Source organism: Ictalurus furcatus, chromosome 19, assembly GCF_023375685.1.
Source record: "Ictalurus furcatus strain D&B chromosome 19, Billie_1.0, whole genome shotgun sequence".
In the NCBI taxonomy this organism is placed as follows: Eukaryota; Metazoa; Chordata; class Actinopteri; order Siluriformes; family Ictaluridae; genus Ictalurus; species Ictalurus furcatus.
This window is the reverse complement of record NC_071273.1, coordinates 8,914,302-8,939,648: the sequence shown is the minus strand read 5'-3', so window position 1 is coordinate 8,939,648 and position 25,347 is coordinate 8,914,302. Positions and strand designations below refer to the sequence as shown.

Genomic DNA, 25,347 nt, shown 5'->3' with positions numbered 1-25,347 from the left:
TGGTTTTTAATGCATCATATTAAGCAGAGTATATGGCCTGCCAATGATCATTTAACGGACAAGTTTCTGAACACACTTAACCTGGTTAAATAAAGATTGCATCAGAGTTTCTTGTCATGCTAAGCAGGTATACTCTAATGATTAATTATATCTACTGTATATTGTTATCAGATCTGTAGTGGTCTCTTCTCAGGACACGTGGCATTGTTTTATAGAATATATGTTCTATAAAAATAAAAGTTTACAAATTATGTTCTAATTTTCATTCTAACCCATTGTGGGTTATGAGAGGGCTTTTTTTTGTGGGCTGCCAGTTGTAAATGTTTTTGGAACCGCCATGCTTTTGTTACCTCTAGGGTAGATTATTGTAATGCCTGTAATGCCTGTAATGTCCGGATGTTCCAGTAGGCGCATAAACAAGCTCCAGTTAGTCCAGAATGCAGCTGCAAGAGTCCTTACTAGAACCAGAAGATATGACCACATCACTCCTTTCTTATCCACACTGCATTGGCTCCCACTCAAATTTCACATTGATTATAAAATACTATTTACCTATAAATCACTGAATGGTCTTGCGCCACAGTACCTGACCAAACTTTTGGTCCTTTATGATCCTCCACATCTATTTCAATCCAAAGGTGCAGGATATTTGTTGGTACCTCGAATCTTGAAGGCTACAGCCTTCCAGCTAGTGTTTGGGACTCAGATGCAGTCTCAGTGTTTAAGTTTAGGCTGAAAACCTATTTGTTTAGTCAAGCCTTTTGTTAATAATTTTTCTTAGATTATCTGGAGGGTTCACAGGCATAAAGTGTTGTTTGATATTTGGATGCTGTTGCCCCCCAACTCTCACACATTCACTGAGGTTTGTTGATTGTGGAGTGGCTGGTCGCTTTATGTCCCAGGGCACCTTCATGTCTATGGTACCTACTAGCTCTCCGTTTTTGTCATAACTCATCATGCCGGAGTCCCAGCTTGCACTCACGCAAAGTATGTCTGGTTGGAGTTCTCATCAATTGGAAATCACTCAGTGAGGATGACCCCACGTGGACAGCTTGAAGGTCATTGAGATTATTAAGGATGGTACCACTTAAAAACCATAAAGATGGCTTTGGACCACAGTCCATATGAAGTTATGCCATTATGGCTTTGGACTACAATTACTATAAACAGTTTTGCACTCAAGTCTCCATCAGTGAACTGTGAATTAAAAAAAAAAAAATGACTTCATGTGAAAGCTATAATTAATTTCATATTAAGAATATATAATTATTTCTAATTGTACTATCCGGTGTCACCCAGATGACGTTAGGTTTCCATCTGAGTCTGGTTCCTCTCAAGGTTTCTTCCTCATATCGTCTCAGGCAGAATATTCTTTACCACCGTTGAGTCCAGTTTACTCATTAGGGATAAACTCATACATTTAAAATGTATTCCCTGAATTTATATATGTCTGTAAAGTTGCTTTGTTACAATGTTCATTGTTAAATGCACTATACAAATAAAATCTAATTGAATTGAATCAATAAATATAGCTCCATGGCACTTGGTTGTCTCCTAGGCAACAGCCATGTCTCCGTTTTTAACTTTTTATTTTTTTACAATGCACTAATCCAAGTCTGATAGTCAGCACTATTTACATGACTGACTGATTGACTATTTACATAACTTGATTAGTCCAATAATTTATGGAGCCCAATTGAGAGTGGATGGATTTCATTGTTTTCTCAAAAGACTGTGCTCAGCCAACACCCACACTCTCCACTTCATTTGTAAGTAGTGGGCAGTGAAATGCTTTGAAAACTCTAACAACTACTTTCAGTGTTGCCTTCTCCAGAGCTGTACTTATTTCAGAGATAGCTGTTATATAAAAGCATCACACACAGCTATCCTCATGACTAGAAATAGCATGGTCACTTGTGTATGGTTTTATCTCTACCTTGGGGTGTAACACTATACTGGTACAACCACGTTAGAATTGTAGATTCTGAAAGTTTTAGTATGATAAATTTGAGCATGATTTCTAGACACATTAAATAACCTAATATTTATACAAATGTATTTATTAGATTATGTGCTAAATTAAATCTTAATTTTTGATTGCGGTTAGTAGTAAACCATAATGGGACATGAGAGTGTCATGGCCCCCAGGGACAATTCCGTCTTTCTTCTGTTGTCCCCTTTCATTTCGTGTCTTAACCATTCTCGTGTTGTCTTTTTCCTGATTTGCCTCTGTACACAACCACAATGGATTTGAAGTGAAGCAATCAAGATACGATTGAACTGTAGACTTTCAGCTTTAATTCAACAGCTTTAACAAAAATATTCCATTAACCATTTCTCTTCTCCATTGGCTTTGACTATTACCTATGATCAGCCCTCATCTAGGAGTTATACCTTCTCACATACATTTGTTCTGACTTCAAACAATACATTGATATCATCGTGGTTATCCATGAGCTTATTAAAGCGAATTCTGAAGCGAATTCTCATGATATAAATATCTCATGATTCACAATGCTGGACAGAGGAAGATGGATTCCCCTGCTGAGTATTGTTTCTTCGTCTTTAGTTTCATTTTAGGGAGTTTTTCTTGGCATTATTATGTACTCACTCAAGGTTACAGTCAATGAACATAAATAAATAAATAAATGAATGCCGTTAAGCACCTGTATCCTTGCTACTCTACAAAGAGGAAGGTCAGTGACAGCTTGTGATCACTGTGCCCTCTCCATAGCTCTTTGTGCAAATGTTTGCCTTTGGTCAATAAATATAAGGCTATGGCTCTTGGCCGTCTCATATGAGACAACCATGTCTCTGATCTATTTACATGACGTGATTATTCCTATAATCTAGGGAGATCAAATCATTTCCTCAAAAGGCTGTAGTCTAAGTGTAGTTGTAGGTAGTGGGCAGTGAAATGCTTTAGAACAAATGTTAACAACTACTCTCAGTGTTGCCTTTTCCAGTGCTGTATTTATTTCAGTGTTTACCTGTTATACAGAAGCATCACTGACAGGTGTCCTCATGACTAGCGTGTAACAGTATACTGGTACAACCTTGTTGGAATTTAAATATTTGTATGATTAATTTGTTGCATGATTTCAATACATCTGATAGGAAGGTCACAGTTCTAGAATTTGTTAAATCTTGAAATTGTCATGATTCAAAACTATTACAGTGAGCTGTGTGGAAAAAGCCATACTTCAGAGCAACCCACAAAATGTAGCACCTGAACTTCACCTAGTGTCATTGGAGGAACAATTGGAATGATGCTTTGCAAGCAGATGAATCCAACATCAAACTTTTTGACTGTGCCATGCTTGGTTAAAGATAGGGACTGCATATACAATCCATACACTTATACTTACACTTGTGAAAAATATGATAATTAATTATTGATGGTATAGACTCCAGGTTTCCATGTGACCCTGAAGAAAGGATAAGCGGTATAGAAGATGGATGGATGGATTATTGATGGTTTTAACACTTATCAGGTACTCTTGGGAAGTCATGAATTCTTGATAGCATCATCTTAATCTTGATAGATAGATTAATGAACCATGAACCTGAAACATGGTTGCCCCTTCCAGGAGATTAAGTCTTGGCTCTTCCTTGGATTGTGCAACAACATAATAACCCCAAAATGTGATACATTGTGGTCTGAATTGAAAAGGGCATCCACATGCACAAACCTAAGAATATCAAGCTGTTTGAATTGTTCATATAGGAGTGGTCTAAAAACACCTTCTGCAATGCTCTAACCTTATTAAACAATAATAAGAAGGTGCTTAGTGCTGTTGTTCTCTCTAGTACCCCATATGTTTAAGCTCAAAAGATCACACTGACTGCGTTATTAATTGTAAATATACATTTTCTGTCTTAATCGTTCTGGAATTGATTGTTTTGTGTATCACACCTGGCAGTGTACTAATCTCACTCACTTTCAGCAACTATTGTATCTGGGTCAAGGTCGTGGGGGATCTGGTGCCTATCCCAGGAACACTAGGTGTGAGGTGGAAATACCCTCTGGAAGGGATGTCCATCGACTACTGAATTATACTACAGTATAACTGTCCTAACACAGTGGAAAGACATACAAAACATACAGAATAAATACATATAACATAAAATAGAGACCAGTGTGAAGAAAAGCAGGACAGTTGAAACTTGGTTACTTTATTACATCCTTTCACAATCTTTCCCACCACTTTAAACACAGACCACTTAATTACTTGATTTTTTTTTTCATAACCCAACTGTCACAAAAATGTTGTTCAGTGCAAACTGTTCTTCCTCTTCCCATTTTTTCAGTAGGACATGCTCAAATATAGAAGATCTCACTGACTGGTTCAGAGTCTGTTTTTCAGTTCAAGCTTTTTAACTTCTTCTATTTAAAATCTTCGACATTACATAAAGTATACACACTACTTTTCAGTTCCTTTTCAAGCCAGAAAAGAAAGGGCAAATTATAACCTACTCAACAACTGTAACAGTAAAAGGAGCCTTGTTTTTCAAAGAAATTCTGCCCTGAATGGATACGTATTCCGTATTTGTTTCATAAGATTATCTTCAGGAATTGCCAGTGAGAACAAATGGCTGAGGTAAGTGCTGTTACACTTTGGGTACACAGCTTAACATGGTTCAGAAAGCAAAGGGGCAGAAAGATTAATAAAATTATAATCATTAAGAAAAACAAAATTCAGTTTCATAATTAAAATACACATACTACAGTCATGCAGGCTGCTATACAAGCGCTAGTCTCAGTCATTCACAATACTGAACAGGACAAAGGTGCAAATAACATAAATTCAAATGCCCACTGTCTTTTCTAAAGTTTCTCCCAGTTATTATAATTATACAAGACATACCTTCAAATGGCAACTGAGTGACAACAAGGTGGACTCTCAACTTGGTCCATTTGTAACCAGCTTCTGATAAGACTCCTTGAAACACCCATGGTTTTATATCAAGATGGAGAATTGCAAATGAGGAACAAAAGCGTGAAGGCAAGAGTAAAACTTAGTCATTATCTACTGCTGCTGGTGTCTCTTTTTTTCCTTTTTTCTCCTTTCACATTAAAAAGGCACTCGACCTCTCAAGGAATGTGAACAGATGGAATAGAGACAGTGAGGACGGATACATGCCTGGCCTTGAGCAAACCCCAAGCATCTATGAATGTGTATGCATTTCATTCTTTGAGTTAGTAACCCTTATGATCATGATAATGATTCATAACAATGATGCATGTTAAACAGTGCTGATGCCTTTTACTTCAACCACATTCTTTTAAGTCCTTCCAAAGGTTTTCAGAGGATATGAATAGGTGATATATCAAAACTAAAGTAAATGTTGTCTTTAGTTTGCTTATAAGACGACAAAGCCAGATAAAATTCAGGTTTTACAGGAAGGTAACTTGATAGGATATATAACCCAAAACATCCTTTACATTCAGAGGAATCATTACATTTATGTACAGACTGCAGTCCAGGACCAGGTGTCCAGCACCCGAGCAGTTGCAGACAGCGCTTATGCCCCAGTAGTAACCAATGACAGGTGCTAGAACCAATGGCAGGTTTTTTATCATAAAAAAATAAAATTACTCACACTATCAAAGCAAGACTATATTTCACAGAAGATACTAAAGACAGCAGTTCACAGAAGATGTAAAGACAGTCACATCACCTCCACTGGCACATAATCCGTCAGTAATTATCAAAATGGGCTTTCACAAATGTGCTCATGATGCAAAACTGAGAAGTAGTTGATGCCTGATATTTTCCTTTTGGTTTCTGATGGTGGACTGAAGATGACAAAGCATGGTTTACTGTTTTTGTAACCATTCCATTTGATGACTGACACATTGGAATTAAAGATGAACTGATATTCACATTGAGGCTGTACAGCAGTGCATTGACAATACATTCGTTTAACACCCAAATGTTCAGAGTTCCCTTTTGAAGAAGGACCTACAGTTGCAATCAAAATTATTCAACCCACATTGCAAATCAGGTTTATTGCTTTTGTTTATTTGCAATGAACAAATCAAACAAAAGCAACTGAAATAGTTCAACACAACGAATGCTTCAAGTGGTTTCCCCAAATTCAACTGAAAATGCAACTTACAATGATTTCTCCAGTTTTAAAATTATTCAATCCCCTGAATAGAATCCCTCACAACAGCACAAATATGCAAAACAGGTGTATCAGTATTAGTAGTTGCACCAGGTGTGCTTAAGCTGAAACACATGAAATACCTGAACTGGCAAGGGGAAGAAAATATATGAAATACCTGGACATGGCAGAAAAAGGAAGCTGTCAATGGCTGTAAGCACATTTCTGAGAAGGCAGGTTGTGAAAAACCCTCGAGTGACTGCAGAAGACCTGCTGCAAGACTTGGTGATAACAGTCACTGAGGTTTCAGTGAGCACAGTAAGGTGCGTACTAAACACAGAAGGTTTCCATGCCAGAACTCCAAGACGTTCACCACTACTTACCCAAAAGCACAAGAAAAGTTGGCTCAAAATGATATAATAATCCACAGAAGTTTTGGGTTTCTGTTCTGTGGAGTGAACTTTTCAGCATGATGGATCAGTGGTATGTCTGGAGGAAGAAGAATGAATAAAGAACACTCTGTCCACAGTCAAGCATGGTGGTGGCTCGGTGATGCTCTGGGGCTGCTTTGCATCCTCTGGCACTGGAAACCTGCAGCGTGTGGAAGGCAAAATGGATTCATTGAAGTATCAGGAAATCCTAGGAGAAAATGTCATGCCGTTTGTGAGGAAGCTGAAGCTTGGGCATCAATGGACCTTTCAACAGGACAATGATCCCAAGTATACCTCAAATTCCACCAAAGCTTGGTTGCAGAAGAAGTCCTAGAAGATTATACAGGGCCATCACAGTCACCTGACTTGAACCCCATATAAAATCTCTGGTGGGATTTGAAGAAGGCGGTTGCAGCACGCAAATCAAAGTATATTACTGAACTGCTCATGAAGAATGGGCTAAGATTCCTCAGGAACATTACCAGAAGCTATACATCTCATTTGCAGCAAGTCATAATAGCAAAAGGGTGCTCTACTAAGTACTAAAGATGCAAGGAGTTGAATAATTTTGAAACTGAAGAAATCATTATAAGTTGCATTTTCAGTTGAATTTGGGGAAACCACTTGAAGCATTTGTTGTGTTGAACTATTTCAATTGCTTTTGTTTAATTTGTTCATTGCAAACAGCTGAAAGTCTATAAATTCTGACAATAAACCTGATTTGCAATGGGGGCTGGATAATTTTGATTGCAACTGTAAGCTTCAACATTGTGAATATCACACAAAAAATAACTATAAATAGAATAATACTTTCCCATGTTTCATTTCTGCATCAAAAACTATTTATCCACAAAACATTGCAACAAAAAGGTGAAGAAAAAAAGTCATTTTTTTTGCCATCATTAAACACCACCCACTATGGTCATGGCTATATGTAGTCTTGGCAAAAATCCTGCTGTTCTTGGCAAAAATCCTGCTGTTCTCAATGCATTTCCTTTTTTCAGAGAGCATTTAAGATGTCTTTGATTACCTGTTCCATGCATGCCTCCTTATTCCCCCATTCAGGTTGCAAAACGAAAAAAAGATCTGGGAGAGCAGCTGCTGTAAATGCAGCTATAGCTTTATACCAGCCCACGCTTCTGCCCCACTCTACACTCTCACACCACTCTTGGCAAGACTGAGACAGTCCCTTGGCAACCAAAAAGAAAGTGTGTGGGTGTCTTTCTGTGTGTGTGAATACCTTTGTGTGTTGGGGTATTGAGTGTCTACCCACAGGGATCAAGCAGACACTAGGGGTGGAATCAGTTTGGTGGGTTTTGGGATAGAGGAGGAGCTGCAGCCACTCTTTTCACCTCATGCTAATTTGAAGAGTAGGTGAGGGTGGCAGATTTATTTAAAAACAGAAAATACCTCATCCTATATGTGGTATTTTAGTGAATGCAGGGGCCCAGGCGCAATCTCAGGGTACCGCTCTTGTGGAGATGCCAGAGCTGCAGGAACTCCTCCGGCATTGCATGGAACCTAGATGAAGGCAGCACGTTGTCGTAATAGTGGTGACTGACAGGCTGCTGGTCGAGGCCCAGTGCAAAAGGCCAGAAGCCGAACGCTGTCACTTCGTCACACACTCCCAGTGCCAGGCTCACCAGGAAGAGGCCTGTGGAAAGACGTCTGCCGTGTACACCACGTTGCTTCCAGAAGCGTCCCACATTCTTTAAGAAGTCTGGATTGGCGAACAACACTGTCTGGTTGGACGCTGAATCAGCCAGCGCATGGTAGGCACGCAGGGACAAGTCTGTGCCAGGCTTCATGGAGAAGGCAGGCATGTAGATGTAGCTGGAGCCATAAGCTTTCATGCTTTCCACGAAAGCCTTGCGAGACCACAGCAAGCTCTGAAAGCTGGAGGAAAGAGGACGAGTAGGTAAACTGAATTGAATCTAATTGAATAAATCTAATCTGTCTTTGCTTGAAAAAAGACCTCATGGGTGGCATTCCCTGAATGAGTTCCTCAGTCGACCACATGAGCAAGCCACACGCTGTGCATTACAACAATTCTGAAGACAATTCAGAACTTTTAGACAAACAAAATCAGAATTTGTATGGGTAAAAAACTAATTCATCTAACACCAGAGCATGCTGTCTATTAGTTAGTCTTTTGAACACATATGCACATACTGAGCTGAATATATTATGATATACTTTTGGAAAGAGTTTGGTTCATCAAGGGTTCACTGCATGGCTAATGGTTCTAACTTTCTAAAGCCTTTCTTCCTGGGAGTTTTTTTTTTTTTTAAAGAAGAGCCTCTGTCGCAAGTCTCTACATCCACTCATCCATCCATTTTCTATACTGCTTATCCTACAGGGTCACGGGGAACCTGGAGCCTATCCCAGGGAGCGTGGGACGTGGACGTGCTAACCACTAAGCCACCATGCACCCAGGTCTCTACATAGAAACTTACATAGAACATTTAATGGTGTCCCCAAAAGAACAAACTGGAGAACCGTAAATGTAACATTTTTTTTCTAAGTGCGGCCTCAGACAACTCTCATCAGGTTAGTCATTGGTTTGTCTTCATATTTTGTCATGTAAGCAGGGCGAGAGTGTCATGTCTCAACAAAGACGGTCACTGTGATGAACCAGAGCACATAAAACATATAGAATTACCTCTTCTCTATAATACTGGGATTAGCTGTCACCAGCTGAGTCTTCCTGCCTACATCATCAGTATATTCTTTGGACAGTGGGGGTAGATTACATCTAGAGTGGAAACAAAAGAAAACAGAGAGAAAGGAAGAAAGAAAATCAATCCTCTAGGCAGCATGAAAAGTTACTCATGAAGCCATTAGTTACTTTATAATTTATGGAAAGTTATATTACAAAGAGCGAAATAGAAAAAAACTTATGCAAAAAATTAGAAGCAGAAGAATTTAAATTATTTTTTAAATAAATGATTACTCTAAAACTTTTCAATATCCACTTGACCTGCACTACAGTATTAGAACAACTTAGAGTTCAAAAGAAAGTGAATATGTATACTCTGTAATATATGCTACACTACACCAAGTTAAAATTAAACCTTAAATATGACCTTAAATACTTTATGCATTTACCAGTGTACTTTGGATTTCGATAAGCATGGTGAAATCACAAGTAGAATGAAAATGTCTTCTTTTAGATGAGTTATGCGAGTAAAAATCTCAATATGCAATAAGGTAAAGTCTAAAACTGGTAGGAAGTTAAATCCTTGTGTGTAATTCACACCCATTTTGAAGTTCATCTGGAGTTAATAAAACACTTGAGCTTTTGCTATGTACAAATATACACTAGTTTAGTATATAAACACTTTGAAAAGTTATACATGTATTCCCCTGTCTTCTGTCCCATACTGCACGATAATAATCATTATCTAGGAGTGTGACGGGTGACACAAACACTTTCATCACCTCATCTTTTTGCACAGGGAATGCTGGAGGTGCTTAGGTGACCATGTTATCCTTCCAATCTGTATATATGACCTAAGAGATGCATGCTTGCTCCTGGCTATAATCATTACACTAAATGAGAGACAGTCTAAACCATCTATTTCACCACTGAGAGCATGGCCAACACCTCATTTAATTTTTTGCGATGCTAGGCAACATGATGAGCTGGTGTTACCTCATTACAAAGTCGGCCTGGTCGATTTCTTTTCCACAGCCACTGTTCTTCAGAACTCCTCCATTACCCACCACCACACACTTTTTCAATGGCAGCTGAAAAGGAATATCCTGGCAACCAAAAATAGGCCCTTGTTACACAATAGAGACACACACATTCACATAGCTCAGTTGTAACCACCAAAATGAAATACACGTCCACTTGTACTCAGGAGGTGAGTATGCCCTGATCAGCAAAGCATTTTCAAGCATTTCCACACTGCACATATATTGTTACACACTGGCAAAAAAATATCGCTTGAAACATACTGGGGAACTTGTGATCTGTCATAATTAAAGAGTGAATTGCATTATTTGGATTAAATGTAATTGTTTTTTTTTTTTTTAAATTTTTATTAATTATATAAATTGCCAAAACACCCACAGGCACCTTTACAGGAAACTCCTCAGTTTTAGTTTCCTCTAGTATTTAACAAACTCCAAATAAATAGTCAAACCACACTCACACACACACACACACACACACACACACAGAGAAAGAGAAAGAAAGAAAGAAATGCATAGTGCTCAAGCTGATCAAGTGGCTAAGGAAATGGGCTTGCAGCATTTTGGCACAAACAATTTCAGAGGGAGCACAACCCCTTGCCTGTGGGCCAGAGGCAATAAGAGAGAGTGTGAGTGACATTCAGGATAAAGGCTTCTTGCACCATGTACAGATGTGGCCTTTAAGAATGCACGTTTTTTTCCACGCAGTTTCACGTGATTCGTCATGTGCGATCCTGCAGGCACGGTTCTAAGTATTTAAATTCATTTGTTGTGCTTCACACAATAACCATTGGGTGGTACATGGAACAACATACTGTAGCTGAACACAGTACAATAAAAAAATGGAATGTGTGGTCGAATGGTTCACATAAAAATATTACGTTTCTCATCAAAACTTACGATAAACCTAATTTAAACCTGTACTAAACCTTTAGTATGCAGTTTAAGTACGCCAGTGACCGGGGTTCGAGCCCAGGCCCAGTTTAGTGCTTTTTAAATGAGTGTTTTTTTTTTTTTTCCACTGTAGAAAGTTCCTCGAGGTAACGTTGAATGAATTCCGTCTTCTCCTTTCTTGCCAATGGAAACTTTTGTTCTTTTCTTAGATTAGATTTCTTTTCTTTTCCTAGTTTTATTATATATATATAAAAAAAATGGTTTAAAGTGAACACAGAAGTCCACACACTGAAAAAAAGCCCAATGAATTTACTTAATTCAAATTCGTAAATAGGTTCCACATGATTGAATTGAGTTACATGGTCATTATTAGTTTTCATACATCAAACATGATTTGATAATATATTTTATGTTTATCGCAAAATATTAAGGTATATATATATATATATATATATATATATATATACACACACACACACACACACACACACGATTAAGTCATTCTCATGGGAGTGAGCGTTCACTGCACCACGATTTTATTAAAATTTAAAGGTTGTTTTTTTTTTTTACACACATTTCTGCATTGTTTAAAAGAAAAGGTTATTTAATAAAGGTAAAGTTAAATAAAGTTTTTTAAGTACACCACCTGTCAAAACCTTTGAAACACTTGCTTATTCAAAATATTTTTTTTCTTCACATTTTAGATTAATATTACCACCAGCAAAGCTACTGTATGAAATAACACAAATGGGTCAAGTCTGTGTACTTAAACTTTAATGTACGAATGAACTACAATCCCAAATTATTGTTAAATCACATTTGGGGTTTTTTCAGCAAATCTAAATAGGATGCATAGGCTAACGTACAAGGTAAAGTTATTGAAAGTTTGGAAATGATCTGCTAAATGCCAGTGTGTCCACCCTGAAGTTGCACAATTACATGCTGACGTCCACTTGAAGGATTAAAGAATGCAAATCAGTTATTATTGTACAAACAGCTTTACAGACACATGGATGTAGATTGAGCAAGCCAGAGGCAACAGTAAGGAAGAAACCTAAAGAGGAATCAGATTCAAAAGGGAACAAATACTATTCTGGGTTACACCACTATACAGATGTAGAAAAAACCCCCATACTCCATTCTCCTACCAAGTTGTAATTAACTTGTCAGTTTGTACTAGTGGACGATTGTGGTTGGAGCAAATTAGTGAACAGGCTGAAGTCTGTGGGAGTTTCAAACCTCTTTTCAATATTCTAAGAGATGCAAAAAAAAACCAAACATCCTGTGTGTGGAGGGTCTGTAAGCTGAAACACCTTGTTAATGAGAGAGATCAGAGGAGAATGACCAGACAGGTTCGAGCTGACAGGAAGTCTAAAATAACTCATATAAGCAGTCTTTACAACCATGGTGATTAAAAAAGCATCTCACAACACACAACACATCAAACCTTGAGGTCGATGGGCTACAACAGCAAAATCCCACATTGGGTTCTATTCCTGTCAGCCAGGAACAAGAATCTGAGGCTATCATGGCCACAGACTCACACAGGAAATTGTAAGCGTTCAGAAAATATCCTGATCACATATCGAGGTGCACATCAATTAGTCATGCAATCCTAGTACCTGCTGTGTTTCATAGTAATTTTAGAGAATGTTAAATAATATTAAAGCTGCACTAGTTGGTAGTCAAACTAGGAATATCAGATTTCTCAATGACGATCTGTGTACATATTAAGACTAACCAATATTATAATGTACCATATGACTCTTTGTCATATTTTTTACCAGATCTGCCAAATTACATCATTAATGGTTGTTTTAAACACATTTCAGATACCCAAGCCCAAATTCTCTAGTGTTTTTGAAATATAAAAATTCAATATTAAGGATAGACTTGCAGTAATTGCAATCTACTTGAACTTTATCTGTGTCACCAGTTAATTTAGCTTAGCAATGTGTGTGCATGTGTTTGAAGTATTTCAAAATATGTGTCAGAGTGTCACTAATTACTATAGTACAGCGCATGAGGAAGTGGAAATTGTGAGATGTGGAATAGTGCCCAGTATAGGATAAACAAAACCCATGCAACGTCCTTTTATGGGGCTGTATTTTTTGGTAGTCAGACTGCTGCTCTGTCCTCCGGAGATGCACCAGCTGAATTGTGGGAGAGGAGCGAAATGAGACATGAACCCCTTTCTCCTACACACTCTCACACAGCCACCTTCTCCTAAGTAGAATGCTTCCACAAGACTTACTTTTAGTGCAAAGCCAGCATGTGGAGGTTAGAGACTGTCTGAGGACATACAAACTGCTTGTGTAAGTGTTTTCTAATTGTGTTGGCTACATTAAACATAATAATGGAATATACATTTGTATAGTAATATTTTACAAGTTGTTGCACTATGTTTGGTGGCAAGTTATTGGCAGCAATGATGGAAATAAACTTGCCCTTTTTATCATGCCCAGTTTTCACAATTCTTTAAGGATTTTAGCTGCTTAGCAAGTTCCAGTAATGACCAGTCAAGAAGGCTGAAAATGCCTGCTTTAACAACATCTCTGCAATAACACCCCACTGATCAATATGATGGAAAAATAGTAAATGGTCTGCACTTATATAGCACAATTTAACCTTCTAGTAGTTCTGCAAAGCGCTTTACACACTGTTTGATTCACCCATACACTCACCAATGGCAGCAGTGCTGCCATGCAAGGCACCAGCCTGCCATCGGGAGCAACTTGGGGTTCAGTGTATTGCCCAAGGACACTTCAGCATGTGGAGGGGCTGGGGGGGAGTGAATTTTGTATCACTGTATTATATAATATAATATAATGCAATATAATATAATAATATTATATAATTTTATAGATGTAAATTAAATAAAATCCTAAATATAAGAAAATAAATGAAGCTTTCTTTTGTTTATCATGTTGTTGCACTGAGAAACAGCCTAAGGACGCTGTGGGATACGGTATTGTCATTGACCCAGGGAGAAGGAGAAGTGGAATGAGGACATTCACTTTTAAAAATAGGCTTAAAACTTATCTCTTCTGCCAGGCGTTTTGATCAAATTTTTAATTGTTTAAACAAGTTTTTAATCAGTTTTTTCTATTGTCCATTGTCTGTTTTTAATTATTCTAATTCTGTTTCTGTGTTATTTTCCTTGCTCTGTGCAGCACTTTGGTCAGCTTTGCTGTGTGAAACGTGCTATATAAATAAATTTTACTTACTTACTTACTTACTTACTTAATTACATAGACACAGTCACAAGTTTCTCTCACGTTAGGCACAAATCCAAAATATTCCCAGATCGCTGTAACATCTGGTTTCCCAACAAGAACCCGAAGTGAAATAGCAGAATTCACCTGACTGGATTTTGCCGTGCTCAAACAAACCCACACCAAACTAACAGACGACACTATATAAGGCGTTTGATTATGATTACATAAGTTATTTATTAAAGTAAAATCTCCTGCTATATGGTAGGCTATAAATACAAATTAATATAGCAACTGTTATTATTATACTTGTATACAAAACGTTATACTTTGTACTTGTCATAGTGCCCACTCAAGCAGAAACAATAACGTGGCGTGTGATATGACGCCACTGCAGGTGGCACTCCACCACCGTGGTGGCAAACTACCACCATGGTGGTGCGGTTGTCATAGCCACCGTCACAGCCCTAGTTGTAGGTTGATTGCCATTTCCAAACTGTCCGTAGTATGTGAATGGGTGTGTGAGTGTGAACCTGTAGTATAGAAAATGGATGGATGGATGGATTTATCATACAGTTCAGCTATACTATAAATATTGCTAGGCTGTGAACTATGCTTCTGAAGGCTGATTCATGCTTTGCAGGATGTCTTTTGTTGTCTGTTTAAACAAAACATTTCTCACAGCCTCTACAAAATCCTCAGTGAGAGTACAAACACTCTGACTTAGACAACCTCCTAGCTGTGATCTCCGGATAGCTGTCAGACTCAGGAGCCCAAGTGTATAGTTATGTATAATAATCCCATGTCATTGTCACTAATTTGAACTTCATAGTAATATAACTATAAGAGCAAGAAATAAAACTACTAGATAATAAATCAACAAAAATCCTACTCGATTTGATCAAAGAAATCTTTGTAAAAAACAATATTTGAGCAGCTGTGGACACAAATATTCTACTATCTTGGTGTCACATGTGTAAAACTCAAGAGTAAAGACAAGTTCCCTTGTTGTGAGACTGACATCCTCAGTAGGAAGATACTCAGAGAGCCAAGAACACACTGATGACCTTAGAACATTGCCTATAAGGAATCACATATTCTCATCTTACTATAGGTCAACTTCAGATTGTGTGCATTGACTGCCTGAAGATCACAGGAAGATACTACCACATCCACATTCTATTGCTGCACGCACACTGCAGCCTTATATCTTCCCATAACGAGTCTAACACTCTTCACTTTCCTTATATTGTCTATTAGCTTCCTGTTCTGATCAATGCTTTCACTATATCCACCAACAATAATTAAAATGAGAGATGCACTGATGTATCGGCCAATAAAGGCAATTTTTCACATTATCGGTTTAAAAACATCCGATATTCAGGACCGATTATATCCTGTCAATGAAAAGAGCGCGGGAAAACATCGATTTCGTGCTGTGTGTAAAGATGATGTCTCTTCTGTGGAATGACGACAAAACTGCAGTTTGTAAGCTCTGTAATATCTGCACCACAAAATTTTTACACCGGACGCTGCGGCAGTGAAATGGAAGTTTTGGCATCGAGTCAATTTTTTTTATGCCACGCTGGTCGAACTGCTTGCGCTGAATTAAAGTGGCAGTACACTGTTGAAAGATTTAAATGTAGATGAGTTGACAAAAAGTATATACTGCACAGAAAAATATATTTGTAGAGTGGTATATTTCATATCCAGTTAATATATATAAAAAAGTTGATATTATATATTACCAGTTTGATGTCAGTGATGAAGTAGAAATGCTTGTGTTTGTGGTGAGTGAATGTGAGATTAACAGGAGGTTTTTTTTAGAATTCAGTCAATGTTAATATGAATTAATAACATTCAATAAGTTAAGAAATCTTACTTTAATCTTCAGAATTTAGTTAAAGTGTTAATGTTAATTAGAGTAATGTGTTTTCTGTTTATGAGACCAGTTACTGTGAAACAACTTGCTGAAATGGAGAGAATAAAGCTTTTTTGCATTTCCTTCAGAATTGTGGAATTAATTATTATTAATTTAAAAGAAGGCATAAAAGGCGGAACTATCGGTATCGGTATCGGCTGATATCACTCGGAATAATCAGTTATTAGAGATGCACCGATACTAAATTTCTCAGCCGACACGATTATTCAGAGTGACTTCGGCCGATACGATAGATATAATATATCGGCCCTGATCATCGGATATTTTGAAACATGGCCAATACCGTGAAAATTTGCCTTTATCAGCCGATACCAATTATTGGCCGATACATCGGTATCGGTATCGGCTGAGAAATTTAGTATCGGTGCATCTCTAATTTAAATATAAATAAACAGGCTTGGGGAGTAACAGGATACAAAAAACTGGTAACTGTAGGGCTGCAACAACTAATCGATAAAATCGATAATTATAATAATAATCGACAACAAATTTCATTATGGATTAGTTGGATCTGTCATGTATATTGTGGATAACCCCCCTCAGTGACGTTATTTCACAATGGTGAAAAACGCATTTCTATGAATAAAACCCATCTGAGAAACAGCGGAGGTTAGAGAGTGAGCTGCTGCGGGAAAAGTGCACGATCCAGGTCGTCCAAACCATGAGAATGTTTTATATTAAGCTCTTCAAATAAACTCGTGAGTGTATTAACGTGGCTCGTCGTGTCAGATGCTGCAACAGATGCGTGTGCTGATTAATGTGTTCCAGACGTGTTTTCTTCAGCGCAAAAATGACATTTTTACCTTTATATCCTTATCTGTAACTGTTATAAATTCACACCAGTGTTTCCATTTTACATAAAGACTCGTCCTGACAGAGGCAGTGAGTATCCATTAAACATGCCTGAATGAGCGCCAGTCCACGCATGCACATCAGTCAAACAGCGCGCAATAGAAAGGAATCGCTATAACTCTGACTAAAATATTCATTTTGATGAAATATGTTGTTTGATGCTATATTTATAAACAAAAGTAATGCTGGTTTTTATGAGAGCAGTAACTGTAATGTGGTGACAACAATTGTGTATAAATGTAAGAAGTGTCATACATTTACAAAATAAAGTAACATGTTACTGTGTTTAGATGAGTGAATGTGTATGTGAAGGTGAAGATGAGTGAAGGTGGCTCACATGAGCAATCTCCTGGTGCATGAACAAATAAAGTTAGCGCAAAGTGAATTTAGTAGAAATGAACACAAATGAAATGCTTTTGTTAGGGTGACCATAGTTCCACTTTTTCATACGCTTTTTTGGACCTTAATATTTCTAATCTAATAATAATTTAGATTTCTAAATTTGAGAAAATTTCCGGGATGTCCGGGAATGTTTTCACATTGCTTCGTATTATATGGCCATTCAAATGTGTAAATGATGGCAGAAGGTACACTTGTGGCATCGGATATTTTATTCCATGGACATTCAGTGATTGTTTGTTTATTTAATTAATTAAAACAAATCCAAAAATGTAATATATTTTAAGCTTTTTTTTAAAAAAAAGTATTTAGATCATATTGCTTTTTTCTTGACTTTATTTACATATAAGACCTTGAAGTAATCCAAAAATAATCAGATTATATTACTTTCATATTGTCATACTTATACTCGCTTATGAGGATTACGGTACTTATGGGGGAGATATACAACTGTGCATGTACGAGCGCGGGAGAGAGAGCCTAGGGGGTGAGAACACAGAGTTGGGGGAGTGTGAAGAGATAGCTACTCTCCACTTGTGTTCCTTTTTTTGTTTTTCCTTTTGTTTTGTGCAGCTGAGTTGGTTGCTGTGCGCTTCTGCACTCGTCCTCGTGCGTGCGGAGGAGGTGGTGCTCTTTTTTTTTGGACATGTTAATTAAATGCAGGGTGAAGTGCTGGCTCCTGTTTGTCTCGTGTACATTTTTAAAGTAATCCTCCCAACCCTGTAAATAAATCAATAGGAAAAATAAAACTGGACAAAATGGCAAACCTGCAGCATCAGGGTTACAGTAAATGAGAATGTACCTATCAATCTTAATTAACTTTCTATATTTTTATTTTCAAAATCTAGACTATTCCCTTCATTTTAAATTGGGTTCATATTCCCTAATTTTGAATTTTGCTTATATCTGTCCCTAATTGGTCTTTAGTGTATTATAAATCACCTAGCAATAAATTTGTTATCCATATAACAGGACTGTTTGTTGCCAGTTGCCTGCATGTAGCAGAAACTACATTACTTATTTTGTTTGTGACTGCTGTATGTTCTTCCTTAGGAAACCTAATACAATACTAATCACTTTTACCAGTACTGAGAGAATGCATGACCTCTGAGAAGAAATGAATATTATTAGCCTTATGAATGTTAATAGTTCTTATGGTCATTTGTTTAGTACAAACATACGCCATCACTGCTATCACAAGCAATCAAAATTCAGCCGAAGAATCAGGAGAAAAAGAACTATCACGGCATAACTTCTTTTACACGCGATACACTTGTTTTTAAGTGCAAAAACATGAATAGTGCCCCAGTGATCAGTTTGAGTGAGGCTGCATTGGTTACTAGATGGTCCCAAAAGGGATCTACCATTCAAGTTTCATTACAATAACTATTCACTATGATAAATGCCTGCTGAAATCTGATTGCCGGATAGTGGCCATGTTTTTTTAATCAGGCCAAAAATCCAATTAAAGTGGATCCATTTTTCCTCGCACCAAAACATCAATTATATAGCAGTGTGCATAATAACCCTGTGTGTTTACTGTTTTGATTGTCTATGATTCTTATTTGTTCAACTGTACCTGTATAAATAATGGGTAGGTGTCATTGTTGACTGTATGGTAGTGGTAGAGCTCGCCATCATACCACAGGACTTTGCCAATCTGTGAATTCTCCTTGGTCAATGCAAACGTCCTCTTTGGGTCACAGCATTCAGCTACCAGCTTCCTAGAAGATATATGGATAAGTAAATGAAGATTTATTTCATATTAATAAAATAAAATAGAAAGCGGGTGAATTCACCACAGATGGCACCCCAGCCCATCACTGGGCACCATTCACACACACATTCACACCTAGAAACAATTAAGCGGAGCCAATCTTCCATCCTACACGTTTCTGGACAGTTGGAGGAAACCAGAAAAACCTTGAGGAAATTCATGTGAACATGGAGAGAACATGCAAAACTCCACACAGACCCACAGTAGTAGTAGTGTTAAAGAAAATGTATTACACTACTGATGCATCATACAATAAATGTATACAGTGGGGGAAATAAGTATTGAACGCGTCAGGATTGTGTTCAGTAAATATATTTCCAATGATGTTATTCACATGAAATTTTCATCAGACTTTGGTATTAACTCAAGAAATCCACACATATAAAGAAATCCAAACATTAAAGTCCATATATGAAGTTGTGTGTAATAAAGTGGAATGACACAGGAAAAAAGTACTGAACATATTAACTGAAATGTATTTAATGCTTTGTGGAAAAGCCTTTGTTTGTAATGACAGCTTCAAGGCGCTTCCTGTATGAAGAAATTAATGGGCCGCAGTATTCAGGTGTGATTTTCGGTCCATTCTTCTCAACATATTGTCTTTAAATCTTGTTCAATTGGATTCAAGTCAGGTGATTGACTGGGCCATTCTAATGCCTTGATTTTTTTTCCTCTGAAACCAATTGAGAGTTTACTTTACTGTATGCTTCTGATCGTTGTCCTGCTGGAAGGTCCACCCACGTCTCATCTTCATCATCCTGGTGGATGGCAGCAGATTCTCCTCAAGAATCTCCCAGTAAAGGATTTCATTCATCGTTCCTTCATTCCTTCCTGTCTCCAAGTGTTTCTGGAGCTCTTTCCTAGTGGTCCTTGGCTCTTGGGCTACTCTTTTCATTATTTTTCTGACTCCTTGCTCAGAAATCTTACGAGAAGCTCCTGTGCATGGCCGGTTTATGATGGAGTGATGTTGCTTCCACTTGGCCCAATGGCGCTTACTGGAAGATTCAGAAGTTTTGAAATATGTCTGTATCTGATTCCATCAATATGTGTCGCAACAATAAGGTTGCGAAGGTCAATAAGGTTGCGAAGGTCTTGGGAGAGCTCTTTGTTTTTACCCATCATGAGATGTTTCTTGTGTGACACCTTGGTAACAAAGAGCTTTTTTATAGACCATCAATTTACTAACCCAGCTGATATTAATTTGCACAGATAGGAGGTATAATTATTTTCTAACTACTTACGGATTTTCAGCTAGTCCCTTGCCTTACCTTGCCTTGGAGAACTGCTTTTTCTTAGTGTGTTCAATACTTTTTTCCCGTGTCATTCCATTTTATTACACATACAACCCCATATATACATATATATATATATATATATAGAGAGAGAGAGAGAGAGAGAGAGAGTGTGAGAGAAGAGGCATCTCTTAGAAAAGAGACCTGAGAGAGACGAGGTGAGTTGGGTGAGTTTTGAGAAAATATAATGATGAGGAATAAAATAAGTGACTAGACAGATAACAGTGCAGAAAGTAGCTGATTTAATGGGTGTGAATAGACAGAAGGTTTTGCCAATGTTCCTCTCTAAGGCCTACACCTGCACAGGCTACCTGTATGAAAATATGCCTTCCCATACTAAACCCACTGCAAGTGTCAGGCTCTGAGGCATTATCTTAATCAGCTTCTCTACAGCACTGTGTCTGTCACACATCCTCTTGGGAAGGAGATTTAGATGTAACAAAATAGGGCCATGGGAGGATGAAGTCTCTCTAGGCTGCAGTAATACAGAACAGGACATAATACACTCTGCAAATGGATGGATAGAGCTCATTATGAGCCAGCCACAATCAAGTAACTGCTCAAGGAATACACAATCAAGAAACTGCTCAATAACAGAACATACCTGGATATAAACTTGAATCTTAAACCTTTACTGCACAGTGCTGCCATTAGCGATGAAACGACTAGCGGTTTCACGATAAACCACGATAAAATTCACAGACGGTTAGTATTATAGTTAATTATCATGAAAACTGTGCGCGATTATCATGATTTGTAAAACTCACGGTAAACGCTGTCCACACACACACACCCAGCATGAGTATGACGCCGCCACAGCATACAACATTGAGGTTTTTTGAGCGTGAAAACATGGCGGAAGGCACTGACAGCACTCGGGAGATTTTCCAACCTATCAAGAGGACCAAATCCACAGTGTGGTCATATTTTGGATTTTATAAAAAATGCTGAGGGAAACTTAATAGAAGATGGTAACTCTGTCTGCAGAGCTTGCCGGACGTAAGTCGCTTCGAAAGGGGGCAACACGTCCAATCTGCTGAGTCATTTTCATTGAATTGGGCTGAAATAATTTCTTATCTCACATGTAATAATTGCAGGCTTCCACGAAGAAAAAGCTCCTAGCAAGTGCATGGCTTTGAGCCAAAAAAACGAACAAGTTCAATTGCTAGTTGCTATTGACAACGGTCATAAACAGGAAATCAGACCATGGAGTGAGCAAAATCAAGAATTTCAGAGATCCATGTAATAATATATTATGTAGTTTAGTCTCCCAACCAACATATTTTGATCATTTAAAATGTGTGTTTAATAATAATAATAATAATAATAATAATAATAATAATAATAATAATGTAACCACACCAATTATAATATAATAATAATAATTATTATGCTGCATTTGCTATTTCCTTGTTTACAGAGTTGGCGTGCAGCAGGTAAACCCAGTGATGCTCCTGGTTCCTCATCGACTCACTCCTCATTTACACTTGTAACACAGACACTCGAGCAAGCATTATGCTGCTGATTTTATTTGTTGTTTGTTGATTTTCAAATAAAAAACCAGTTTAAATGATTTCCGTGTGTGTATCAGTACTTTTTGTACATTTTCAGCACATTTGAACAATACAGTGATAATACTGATAACTGAGTTTTGGTCACGATAATCGTGATATGAAGTTTTCATACCGTCACGTCTCTAGTTGCTATATGGCAACAATTCATTTATTCACAGTTTTTTAATAGACAATAATACAAAACTATTATTTTCCGACTTAACTGTTAAAAATGGGCTTTACCTTTGATATAACAAAAAAAAAAAGTTACCATCCATCCACATGCTTTTTACAACTGTAAATCCTTTTTAAAAGATATCATTTTTGGCATGCTTACTAGGTGGCAAACAACTGCAACTTATAGGCTGGAACATGCAATAATTTCAATAGCAATGTCATACATTTAGTGTTATTTTTTGACTAAATGATACTTTCCACCATGGCACATTGTTGCCATACGGCACCAATTTACCAATCACCCCCCATAAAAAAAAGAGAAGATTTTATATATATTTTTATTACTTCAGCTAATTCAAGTAAAAAAAAATCCATAATTTTTTTTTATGTTTTATGTAAATATAATCATTCATGCAGTAGAGAGTTAAGGGCTAATCTTGTGTCTTTTCCCGCTGTCAAGTCATATGCTACATCACAGCACATTTCTCCTATATGCTCACTTTCATAAAAAGTAGTAATACGTGATATTAGTAAAAAGTGAAATTGAGAGACACTAGCTATAGGCCAAAGACCAGGGGTATCACTAGGGCTCGCTTCATAAATTTGGGTCTATCTATCTATCTATATCAAACATAATGCATATATCTATCAATCTATAACATAACGTATAAGTATTCATATGAACATATGAAGTTACATAGAATTACTTTGTGATTATTAATAAGCTAGATATATTGCATAAAAATATGCAATATATGCACGCAACAAAATTAAGCCCCAGATGTTTTAGCTCAGTGCCAGATGTTTTCAAATCCTAGAAACGGCCCTGCTAGATCGAAAGCTGACTTGGAGCAGGTTAATAAATAAAATATGCGCTGTTCAGGAGAGGGGAATCACGGCCTTATATATGATGCATAGACCCTGGCATGGCATACAGGCGATACCTGTATAGGTCGATCCCAGTCTGGTTCTTGGTCCACGCCTGGCCCTGGCGCAGCACTTCCTCCACGATGTCTTTATCGCTCGGCATCCTGTACACAGGAAAGATGTAGAGCCAGCAGAGCACGAGCACACACACGGCGGCCCACACCGACTTACTCCTGTGGAATCGCAAACACACCATCATGTCGCCTGCCACGAAGAGCCAGAGAGACGGACCGCGCTCCTGTTCACTCACGTCCCCTCGCCATTACGACTCATAAATGGGTCTGGTTGCAAAAAGTGTTGCATCGTGCTCCTCGGGATACAGTCCTTTCACGCGCAGCCTGCATCTGACCCCCAGTGTTTCATTGTTCAGTGCTGTGCGTCTCCCCCTCTCTCACTCCCTCCCTCCCTCCATCCCTCCATCATCCGCTTCCGGCCGCGCTGATTCCTTCCAGCAAACACAATAATTCACCTGCCCCCCATGTCGCATGTAGTCCCTCTTCACTGGAGCATCACGAGGTGTTTCAGCATCGAGTACTAAATCCTCACTGTAGCGTTCCGTCTTCCCTCCGTGGCTCCATCGCAATGGCCGTGAATGAGGGATGAAAAAAAAATCAGTCTCTGCTGGTGAGACAAAAGACAGCTTGGTCAGCCCGGATGCCTCAACACGCTTCAGTTCGCACCCCCGTAATGGCTCACTGCTGCCGCCTGCTGGTGGACTCCCATCACTCCCCATCACTTCAAGCCCATTGTCTTGCTAATGGCGATTTGCTGTTGCGGAAAAGATGCGGTCACACCCTTTTATCTTGACCATAGATTCCTAACACTGGTCCTGGAGTACCCCCTGTGACAGGGGCCCTGTCCTACACATTTTAGTGTTTTGCCTGCTCCCTATCTAATCAGCTCTGTCAAACAGGGCATACCACTTTTATACAACCAAAGCAAGGAAACTGAGATCTAGGAGATACAGTGCATGTGTATTAATCTCTTGTGGCATTAAGTTACTTACGTCATTTATTTTGCACAGTTGCTGTTAATAGTACTTCATTTGGGACACAACTTTATTATTTACTCTACGAAGCAGAAGTAACATAATGAGTAAATCTCCCCCGTGCCGCGCGCATACCAACTAATCGATAATGAGATTCGTTGACAACAATTTTCGTAATCGATTGTTATGGATTTTATTGATTAGTTGCTGCAGCTCTACTTATTTTATAGAAAAATTGGGTCCAGACACGGTGTGATTCGGTGTAATTTTAGCTGTATTTAAAATACACTGGCTCATTATTTTAAATATTAATTATATTGATTTTATGTTATTTTATTTTACCAAGGAAGTAGAAGTAATTCTGTCTTGTCAGAATAAAGTAAAAGGAAGTTAATAAGCATCCAGTGTCTAATGTCCTTTACACATTCCTTTTATTAACTTTTATTAAGCTGCTGTCTGTCCTCTGGCTTTGCTGAAACATACAATTGTGTGTCATCAGCATAACAGTGGAAGCTAATGCCATGTTTACGAATAATTTGACCCATAGGTAGAATATATAAAGAAAACAGCAGTGGGCCTAAAACAGGACCTTGTGGAACACCAAACTTTACCTCAGTATGCACAACAACAATTTCTTGTCTATCAAGAAGAATAGTATGATCTATAGTATCAAAAACTGCATTAAGGTCAAGTAACACAAGCAAGGAGACACAACCCTGATCAGAAGCCAGTAGTAGGTCATTTACCACTTTAACCAGTGCTGTCTCTGTACTATGATGAGGCCTAAATCCTGACTGATACATTTCATGAATGCTATTCCTATGTAGGTACAAGCATAGCTGCTGTGCTACAAACTTTTCTAAGATCTTGGAGATAAAGAGGAGATTTGATATTGGCCTCTAGCTGGAAAGTTGACAGGGTCAAGGTCAGGTTTTTTAAGCAGGTGTTTGATAGCCTCTAGTTTAAACGATTTAGATACATAGCCAGTGCTAAGGGAAGAATTGATTATTTTTAGAAGGTGTTTGATTAAGTCTGGAATAATCTGTTTTTAAGAAACATGTACATAAGGGAGCTAGTATACAAGTTGATG

General features: G+C 37.9%; 1 protein-coding gene across 1 annotated transcript; it reads right to left on the bottom strand.

Annotated features, from left to right (window-relative positions):
• Window positions 1-6,501: 6,501 nt before the first annotated feature.
• st8sia1 (ST8 alpha-N-acetyl-neuraminide alpha-2,8-sialyltransferase 1) lies at window positions 6,502-23,659 on the bottom strand. The gene is made up of 5 exons (XM_053650559.1): window positions 23,287-23,659; window positions 19,123-19,267; window positions 10,198-10,307; window positions 9,205-9,297; window positions 6,502-8,438 (listed from the first exon to the last, which is right to left on the bottom strand). Exons 1-5 carry the CDS (start codon window positions 23,466-23,468, stop codon window positions 7,973-7,975), a joined length of 996 nt encoding a protein of 331 aa, XP_053506534.1. The 5' UTR covers window positions 23,469-23,659; the 3' UTR covers window positions 6,502-7,972.
• Window positions 23,660-25,347: the final 1,688 nt, after the last annotated feature.